This window comes from Lepeophtheirus salmonis, chromosome 11, assembly GCF_016086655.4.
Source record: "Lepeophtheirus salmonis chromosome 11, UVic_Lsal_1.4, whole genome shotgun sequence".
NCBI lineage: Eukaryota > Metazoa > Arthropoda > Copepoda > Siphonostomatoida > Caligidae > Lepeophtheirus > Lepeophtheirus salmonis.
The window spans coordinates 13,578,587-13,589,754 of record NC_052141.2 but is presented as its reverse complement, the minus strand read 5'-3'; the positions used below and the strand labels follow the sequence as shown (position 1 = coordinate 13,589,754).

At 30.7% G+C, this 11,168-nt stretch overlaps 1 protein-coding gene across 2 annotated transcripts in view; it reads right to left on the bottom strand.

The window, feature by feature from the left end:
* Positions 1-3,803: 3,803 nt before the first annotated feature.
* Positions 3,804-11,168, bottom strand: part of LOC121126438 (caveolin-1) — a 41,421-nt gene continuing 34,056 nt past the window's right edge. For both annotated transcript variants that reach the window (XM_040721762.2, XM_040721763.2), the window contains exon 4: positions 3,804-4,289. In XM_040721762.2, coding sequence (XP_040577696.1) covers positions 4,089-4,289 — 201 coding nt within the window. In that variant the 3' untranslated portion in view covers positions 3,804-4,088. The remainder of the gene's footprint in view (positions 4,290-11,168) is intronic.

The window sequence follows — 11,168 nt, the reverse complement described above, 5'->3', positions numbered from 1 at the left end:
TAAAAAAGGGATCCTTATTTTCTAACGTTTTCTCACACCAGGGGATGCAGCTTGAGCTACTATTCCATTTCAAAAATATTTTAATCGCTTTAGAAACTTTTGTTCCTTTTACCTCCCCCTACTTTTTTGGAGTTGGAAACTTATTCAAATATATATGTATATGATAGAGAATGACTATTCAAAAATGTACATAATTTATGAAGGCTGGGTCCGGGTCAAATAGGTAGTCTATAGGCTACATATAAAACGGTATATGTTTCATCAAATTTATTGGACTTATTCGATGTTTTTTGGGTCATATATGCTTTAAATAAAGGTAAACGTATAAAATATTAGGGTGAACTTTTGGTATAAGTTCATAATAGCTAAAGATAGGAGAGATCCACATTTTCAGGGATCCAGATAGGTTCGTCGTATTCTTAGACCTAAATACTAGGGTAAATTTCGGGTATCCGAAACCAAAATTACAACTATACTTGTCTCGAATTTTATATACATTTTACACGAATTTCAGACCTAAATAAAATAGCCCATTAATGAAGGTTACATTTTTACTGACTACTCTTGTCAAAATAATAAATAACCCAATGTTATTACGATTCAAACATAACTATTAGATTTTATTAGGCATATTGTTATGACCTTACCTCTATTGGATCTCGCAATCTCTCATCTGAAAAAAAAAGTAAAAGGCCCAAAATCTGTTGGTATTTGACCAATTCTTTCGACTATGGAATTATTATTCAATAATAGTAGATAACCATTCACACCTTAATAAAAGTTAATTCGTATCAATTTTAAGAATACTGATATTACTTTTTTGTGTTTGATAAGACAAAAATATACAGCGCATTTTGTTGTTTGCTGTCGATGTTTTTGCTTCTTGAACAATAGCACCATTGTTGGGAAGAATGAGGGAAAATAAAACTTATTTTTAACCCTTTTTTCTGGTTTTTTTTTTTTTTTTGGGGGGTTGAAAGTTGCGTCATACAATAAAGGTAACGAGTTGTGAGATAACACCGTTTAGAATAACTACGCGATACAACTGATTAAGTAGATGCTGCTCCAATACTAATCGAGATAAAAAAATTAAATATTCGATATATGTAGATAAAATCTTTTTATTATAACAAAGATTAAGTATTAAGTAATACTACAAGTTTTTTAAGATCCGTAAAATCCCTCAAATATTTTTTATGACCCGTAAAAGTTTGGATACTCGGAGCCGGTTCGAGTATCGGGTCTTTTCGGATAATACAAGTTTATTTATACAGTACCCGGGTACTTCGGATCTGGATACAAGACTCGTCCTATCTCTAATTACAGTGCCACCGGGAGGTTTATGCTTCTTGTATGATGGTGACATCATGGTGAACCAACCTTACAATTTTATTATATAAATTCTATTAAGTGTAATATTTCCAAAAATATAAACTAAAAAATGACAAAATCACCCATGATTCTTTAAAAAAAATCCTTATAGTATTATATTTAGTCTGAAAAAGTGGGTTGTGCATGCATAAAAATTTCAAAAATTCATAGCTATTCACAAAAAAAATCCAAAAATTAATTTAAAAAAAAAATCAAAATAAAATTTGAAATAGTAAATTTTTTGGAATACAATTTCAATAGTTTTTAGTTATTCACAAAAAGTTGAATTTTTTGGGCAATTATTTCAAAAATCTACAGTTGTTGACAGGAAATTACTTTTTGTTGGAAATATTTCTTCAAATATTAAATGTTCTATGTATACCTTCATATCTAAATGGTATCCTTTCAATTCCTAATTTTTATTTGGTGTATTTTTATAAACAAAATATTTTGAATATAGCAAACAGACATTATATCCGTGCGCGAGAAAATTGCCATGGAGGAAAATTGCAGGTATTTGGTTCAACCTTCATGATGAATAATAACCCATTATAAATACGACGCTTAATATTATATATGACAAATATCTTAACATTTTGTTTGTTCCACCCCTAAAAGGGAGTACCTTCAAGTGTGAGTAATATTATTGCAATATAGGAAGGGGGGAGGGGGAGGCTGATTAATTAGCTTAGGGCCTCCTAAAATATGTTTGAGTACTCTTCGCCCTCAGTTTGAACAAAATATGGGGAATTTTCATTACTGGCAATTTTCTCCAGGGCAATCTTCTACTGGCAATTTTCCCACGGGCAGTTTTCCTAATGCCATTTTATCCAATAAAACATTTTCAGGGACATCATAAATTGAACAATAATTAAACTTGACGCCATCAAGATTAAATATGATTGATCCAAGTTGATATTTTTACTACATTAAATGAACTTATTTCCAATAAATCTTAATGAAACTCGTTCCAATGCCTTAATGAATCAAAACAGGCTTAACAGTTGCATTGAATAATACTTCATGTCAATGATCAACAGTGATAGTTGAATTAAATCAGGGTAATATATACTTGAATCCAGCTTCTTGGCTTCAAACACAATGCTGACCTTCAAGGCCTTCACAAAGGGGTATAAATTGGCACAGGCCTTTTTCGATAACTCCCCTTAGACGTATAATTTTAAGGGGTTATAATCGGGAGAGATGGAGGGTAGGTCTCGATGTCCAAGAAAGCTGGCTTGAAGACAATCTTGGTTTATTACGGTGTAGTGTCCTGGTTCAGAATCCTGTTGGTACAAATACTGGCGAATTTGCTCATCCCCGAGATGACAGAGTTATTTAGCCGGAGAAAAAGTGCCCTGACACCTGGAGCTGTTTGCTTAAAGCCAATATCAAGCAGGGGTTTTTGTCGAAATTGGATGCCAATGATAAACAGTGATATTTGAATATAATTAAAGTAAAATATACGGAAACTCCCTTTAAAGTGTTTTAGTTTGTACAATTTTTATTTATTGATCGATTAGGGACATTAGATCAGTAGGATAATTAAAGAAAAATATTTTATACTTTTCATTTCTTATCAACAGTCCGGATGTAGTAAGACTGTATAACTATGTAATAACCAATTTGTAATACATTTAGGGTCATATACATAATAAAACTAGACATTACACGGAAAGATTTTAAATAAACAGTCATGTGTAAGTCCTATTATTGATTGATCTCATTTCGACATCCCATAGTTCAATATTTTGTTAAATATTAATGGAAAATAAGTTTTGCTGCTTAGGTTTGTAAAAGGATCGACATCAACAATGCTGACCTCACATGAAAACAATCTATTTATGAACTTATCGGTCTGACTATTGCACAATATGGCTTTAAATAAATGTATCTATGAATATTAAGTAATGATTTTAAAAACTTTACTCGTCGTAGCCAACTTAGAATAGAATATTAATCCAAAAATGTATTCTATACAAATTAATTTTGGTGTTCTTCCCGAAATTCCAGCTGTTCTCTTCTTGCCCAATAAGACTGAGAACTCCACATAGTTAACTAATTTAAAGAAATAAATGATTTTCCACCGGTCCTTTTCAGGACCACAACTTGAATTCCTTCAAAGAGGTTTATTTTTGAGCTTCCGATTAAGTCAAACTCCCATTATTGACTATTAAAAGTTAAACTCTTTCCATTGTTTCCTTGTACATAATTAATTATGTAGCTAATTCGTTATTAATTATAAAACGAAAAGGGGGGGAAATGAAGAATTAGATTTTTTATTGTTCTGGAACTTGCTTTTTTAACCTTCCAAAATGCCTTATTGCAACAATGCTGACGTCAAGTGCAAACTCTTTTTTAAATAGGCAAGCTTTCCAGTCTCTTTCTTAAAGAGTACATTCATGTAATTCTGAATAAATACGACAATAAAATAAAGAAGGTTTTTGAGAATTTTATTAGAAAGATTATTGAATTAATATTTTTTTTATAGTCAAAAATCTATTAGCTACAAACTATTTATTTTACAAAAAAAAAAGAATATAATTGTTAGTACATATAGAGATTCAATATAAATAGTAATTAACGAGACGTTATTTATTCACATAAATAGATATTATTTAAAAAATTTGAACTTTAACTAATTTTTCATTTATGTTCTAATCTTAAAAAGATCATGATTGGAAAAGTGAGTGAAAAAGAGAAAAATATGACATTGATTAGATATTCATTATATTCTTCTCTTCATCGGATTCAGCATCTGGGAGCCGTTGATATCGTACCTTTAATTTCGAGAAGTACATACCAAAAATCTCTACGCAAGGTCCACAAACTGCCGTCATGCAAACTAAATTCCAGGCTCTTACGAATGCACAATTTATTTTCCATGTTCTCAAACAGGGGCCATAACACCAAATGTGCTGAAAGAGAGAGAGAAAGAGGGAATTAGGTAATTGCTTTTATAATTAGAGGAGTCTAAATGGATATATATTCCATAAATCAATCCAAGTAGTTTTTAAATATTTAATGATCCATGTAGAATATTGTTCTTTGTAGAAGTAATCTCATGCCACAAAAGCCTGCATTATTATTTATTAATTTGATTAAAAAATCCATATTCTACTATAATACGTCTATTGAATGACAGCGCACGAGGGTTTACAACGGAAGAATTACAAGATATCTCTCAACCTTTCCGAATTATATGTATACAATATAAAACGGTGCTCTAAAAAGTTTCCAACCTCAACGAAAAGATAGCAAATCTCGAAAATAAAATCTAGTCACATACATATAGCCTCTATTGATAGTTATTCACCAAAGTTTCAGCCATTTTGGACGCGTAATTGTTATATAATAGTCGTTTGATTTAGTTGATGTTAGTCTTTTTGTAAAAAATAAATCTGACTGTTGTAACTAAACACACTCCTTTTGGCGATTCTCCCAACTCTATAAACAGTCCCGCCTATATTTTTGTTGGGACAAGGGTTTTGAGTTACTTGGAGTCTACGATGAAAAGTTAAAATAAAAATTTAGAAACTTTTTCATACAAACACTCACTGATCAACTCACTCAAACGACTGCAATATAACAACTATGCATTCAAAATGGCTGAAACTTTTGGTAAGTAACTGCCAACAAATGTTAGATAGATGTGATTAGATTTTATTGACGAGTGCTGCAATCTTCACGTAGAAGTTGGAAAATTTTCAGGACAAAAAATATTTAACATAAATATGCTATCTTTAACATATTGCAAATTGGTTTGTAGTCTTTTTTTCTTGATTCCATAAAAATAACGTTTTTTGTCATATAGTCATGTTACTGAAAGTTCTGGATCTCCACTCCTTAGAAATGTGTTCTCCTCTTTTCTTTATTAATATGACGGATTTAGCTATTGCTACAGACTCTCTTTGATACACACTTATTTCTTAGATCAAACAGTCATGTAGTTAATAAGGTTTTAAATGTGCATATGTGCATATTCGACCATATGTTTTAAGAAATGTTTCTTTTCTCTTTTTTCAGTCGGAGTTATGAGGGAATAAAAATGCTGTGCATATTTTTAAATCTTACTTTGATTCTCATGAGTAATTTATTTTTCGTAAAAAATGTATGTGGTGGTTTTTAAAATTTGGGTTCAAAAAACCATGTAAAACTATATACGATTAACATCTTTTTATATAAAAACTCTTTATCTCTAACCCATAAGCACATATATATGGGTTTTACTCCCATGCTGATTATTACATAATCTGAATAATCAAATAACAGTTTTGCTAAGAAATGAAAAAAAAAAAAGGTAAAATAAATCTGTCAAAAGAAGTATTTACTTTTTCTCTCCCAATCAATTTTTTTTTTAAATAAATAGAATGAGGTCAACTTTGTTACTATCTAAATGTATTTGATGAGGAAATAAGTAAATGCTTGCATATTTGTTAGCGAAAAAGTATATAGATATACCCCATAGTGAGATATTATTTTTCCCCCCTCATGATTTGACTACTAATATTTTTTTTAGGTATTTTGTGATTGAGAAGATAATATTTATGTACACATCCGGCCTTTTGTGATAGACTCACAATGCCTAAGGAACTCAAGAAACAAATCATTGCATTGCTTTGATTGAGCATTTTCACTGATGTAAGTATACTAAATGTATAATAGAGGCTATGCAGTGACGTCACATATTTTTGAGGATCGACATAGGATCTACCCCATAATTCCTTGCTATACGGAGTCGGTTCGGTGTTAATTTCCTTTGTCTCACGTTTTCTTGCAGCGGATCTAATAAAACGTCATGACAACTGATTTTCTCCCAAACATTTTTTAAATTGTCATCACTAGATACATACTGCCCCCCCCATAAAAATAGTGATGAAATAATTTCAAGAAACGTCATTATCACTACAAATTTTCTTTTTTTTTTCATTCACATAACGTAAAGGAATATAAAAAAAGTTTGGCATGGTTATAAAATGATATAAAGGTCTAATAAAATTAACGATAATTAACAAACTAACAAAATCTTAATACAATTTCTTCGTATTTTTTAAAATCTATATTTATCTTCAATACTTTCCAGTATTCTCCTATAGTATTATATTCGTAGTTATACGATGATCTATTTACTTTTATAATGCATTGTTCAAGATTTATCCACATATTTCACCTTTTCTAATCGGAGTTTAGTGAATTTAAAACACTTTTTTTTTCTCAAAAGGCGTTCCTTTGTTTTTTCTTTTGATTTATTTGATTCTTTTTTAAGTCTTTATAAACAAATCAAAAATTCATTTTTTGAAGTCAAACACTTTTATTCGTAAGAAACAATCTTTTTTTATTTATTACACAGCTGCTCTCAACCATTTTTGATATTTTCTATGTTGCATGCGCAGTTAATATTTAGTATTTTCTACATAGTGGGAATAATCAGTTAAGAAGATACGTACTTGTTATGTGCATTCTAGTGTTTTTTGGCGGTCCTAATTTAGGACCAAGGACCGGGTTCCAGTCCCATATGTTGGTTTTTACAGAAGGTAAATTGATCCCTCGGGACGTCAATGAGGGTTTTCCAAACCTTTTTTTAATTATTCTGTTATATAATAAAATAAATTGAATAACTAAGTAACAAAAATAATATCTTCAAAATTTTTGCAGGATATGTGGAATAATTTTAATACATGTTTTAAATATCTTATTTGGCTTAATAAACCATCGATAATCTTATGAAATATTCCAAGGACCAACAGTAAAGGACCGGTGATCCTAAAATTGGACTGGACCGAATAAATAGGGACTAAAACAACACTAGTGTATATCCTCTACCCATAAACTAAAAGCAACACCATGTTGGAAATATTTTTATCCATTAAATAAAATGGAAAAATTCGAAAACATCTGTAGGAAAACTTATAAAGTTTAAAAAGAAACTTTATAGAAATCGGAGTAAGGTTGTTTGTTCTAATACTTTTTAATTGTTTATCCTTCTATGAATATGATGAGCGAGCTCCGGGAAATGACGTCAGATGAAAACTACATAGCAAATAATATCTTAAAACATTTTAAACAGTTTTAATTTGGTTTATTTTTTAAATAATAACGAATAAATAACTCTATTCCTATCGTACTAAAAAAAAAATGACAGTCTGAAAACTGGGCTTATATAAGTATAGATTACTTTAGGGGGTTTGTGTCGTTTAAGTTTATTTCAGCTAGAATGTGCTCCTATGATGTACTTGGAGGTACTTATAACTTATTAAACTCTTTTAAATATTAATAAACTAGCAAAGGGGCACCCAGTGTTGCTCGGGCCAAGGAGGGAGAGGGAAATCACATTAACAATGGCCAATATTATTTCTTCTTAATGTTTAGACGATTTTGGCGCAGACAAGCTTAATAATATATGAGCTTTTATAAATTAAAAAAAAAAAACTTATCTATAAGCTTCAAATAACATAGGAAATCCTCATTCTAATAATGACAATTGTTGACATTAAATAAGCCATTTTAAGACGAATAAACTGCAACTTGTACAATTGATAATACAAGTTGCAACTTGTACACAACTCATATATATTCTTCATACGAGAATATGTACTTTTTAATTATATAATAATAAATCTATTGTTGCAAACTTCATGATTCATTTAAACAGATAAAATTGATAATGATAATATCTTCATCTCTTATTTTGTGGAGATCCAGTCTGAAATTAACTGAATCTATCCTTATAAATTAATAGTGGGAGAACCCAGTATTGCTCGGAGTTATTAGGCGTCGATGAACTTTGCTCTACTGATATTCATATATTTTACTATTTTCTTTTCTTTTTTATTATGACGGGCCGGGCTATACGTGTTGTGTACAAGTTTCAACTTGTATTATCAATTGTACAAGTTGCAATTTCTTCGTCTTAAAATGGCTTATTTAATGTCAACATTGGTCATTATTAGAATGAGGATTTTGGCACAAAATGAGCGATTAAAGAGCGCTAAATTTTTGAAAAATGAGGACACAAAATAGTGTAATTTTTGTAAAAACAAAAAAAAAATGTACAGTTTCTTAAGAATAATTTAAAGGACTTGCTGTTGTTTTATATTAACAATACTTTATTCATAAATTCTATTATATTTTATGTAAAAATCAAGATTATAGGAAGATTTTCTTCCATATATGTTTTCCTTCGAATCAGTATTGGTAGTTTTTAACATTCGAAAATACGTCAACATTGGTAGTTGAAGTAAATTTATAGTTGGCGAGATTTTAGATTTAGTCTTGTTAGATCTAAGCATCTCATCATCAACAACACTGATTATACGTTCAACCTTTTGTATAAATGGAAAATAATTTGGTGTTCATGTATTTTTCCTTTGTTGCAAGATTCCAAGGGTATTATTCAACTGCTAATTTAGCGCCTAATTTCCCCTTCTCCTAATTAGCTGTTATCGTAATCTGGCTCCCTCAAATATCCAATCATGTAATAATAATCCTGATTTCATCATATACATAGTTTTACCTCCAATATGAGAGCTTAATGAAGAAGTTCTTTTGCAAGTGGATTTTCCCCCAAAAATATAATCAAAGTATTATCAAAAACTGCTCTGTAAACTAACTACAATCCCCATTTTCTTCTATTTATTTCATAACAGTTTAGAAAAAGGAACAATTTTCACACAAAACAGGGCAAAATGACCATTTTCCCCCAAAAATGTCACAATGAGTAATTTTTGAATACATTGAGCGATTGCTCACAAATCCTATGTCTAGTCATTATAATTAAAAACTATTAATGGATACTATAATTCGATTAAAATTATTATGTATGTATTTATGAGTAATGCAATGATCCTGGGGATTATAACGTTATAAAATGTGCACAGCCCAGAATACTTTTATTTTATTAATTTGTATTCATAATTATCAAAAATTAAATCTAATTTTTGGGTTGCAACTTGTACATTTTTCTTGTCCAAGTTACAACTGGTACCCATATACAGGGTTGGCCTGAAAAGTTTTCGAAATAGCAAATAAACAATACTTTTTTTCAGGATTTTTAGAAATATTTTTCAACAGAGCCTCTTTGTAACTTTTTACGCAATTCTCCAAGCGATGTTTCCATCTCTGCAACCTGTACAAATAGTACTTGACATTTTTGTCTGCAAAATTATTGTTCGCCAGGCACTTTTTGTTTTTGTCTCTATTACTCCAAGTAGAATTGGCTTAGAATCCTCAAAGGTTAGCACCAGAAGCCTTTATCCTGCTAGTTTTTGAATCTATTTAAAGGTTACTTTTTCAAAAACAAATATTTAATGACAGCTTGAACCTCGATATCACAAAAACACACACATCAGCTCCCTCAAACGACTGTTAACTAACAACTGCCCCTTCAAAATGGCCGAAACTTAGGTGAGTAACCGTCAACTGATGCTAGATAGATGTGACTAGCTTTTATTCAAATGCACTGCCATCTTCACGTTCAGGTCGGAAAACTTTCAGACCAACCTCGTATCAAAGTAAGCTGTTTTTTTAAAGTACGGGAACGATATTTAGATAGCAACAATCTTATTGGAATTGCTTAATAAACCATCAACTATAAAAAAAATAAAAATTGTAATAATATCATCTATACTTTTTGAGTACTATAAAAACAATTCAGTAATAAAATCTTTTTATTACTTTTGCGATAAGATAGAAAAATTATGGCCTTGAAGACTCGTGGTTAGAAACTCGTACTCCATAACGTTTAAATAGACTTGTTAAATGTTTTCTTTTAAAAAAAGGAAAGGAAACGGAGGAACAAAAAATGGCTGCCATCTTTGAAATTTGTCATGAGGTATTTTATTGTATGTCGAAACCTTTTCTCCAAACTAGAGCCCGAAGAGTCTAATAAAAACTCATTTGAATTCTGTCAATCAATGTTCAATACCGATAAAGAAGCAAAAAAGTATAAGAATCGACAGTTGAGAACAAAATACAAAAAAAGTGGAGCAACGTCGTGTGGTTTGGCAATTTTACCCTAATGTTATTTTTATTGTGTCCAATTCACAGAATGTTCCTTGAATTTTCTACCTAACTACTATTATGTATGTATACCACGCCATTAAATGTATCACAACCTTTCCATAAAAAAGAATCATACAAACGTTAGTTATTGGCCAATTCATTTTTCCAATTACGTGATAACTGTTGGGAATTGTTCTCAGCTTAATAAGAGCTTATAAAATTCAACCAATCAACATTCGGAACACATATAATGGGTAAATAATCAGAAGAATCGATAGCTGACAACATATTACAGTGTAATTTTGGGTATAGCTCTCATCATATTTGATCATTTCATCTTTAAATCGGAGACTGCAAAAGCAGAAAGTTGAAACTCAATGATCCCCATCTTTCAACAATAAGGAAAGAGCTAAGCAATGCGAAGTGAATTAATGGTATATTATTGGCGTAACAGGAGACGGAATTTCAACTTATGTTATCAGTATACATATATAGTAGATACGGCATAGAGCCGTAGATTCTTACATAATGAGATGTTGCCTCCTCGAACACCATCCTTCAGTTCCCGCAGTTACTCCGGGTACCCCCTTCTAATACTCCATAAGAGACTAATTGAGCACTTCCTCCACATACTTACATCTACTTTCAAGATACTCCAAAGTGGTAATCGTTTGAAATGCTCAAAAGAGTTGAGATCCTTGTCTTCGTCTACCTCTAAAAAAATACAATTTGCGTCAGGCCCGTACGTTTATTGTATCATGCAACCTTTCATACGAAAATAAACATAAAAAAAGGCC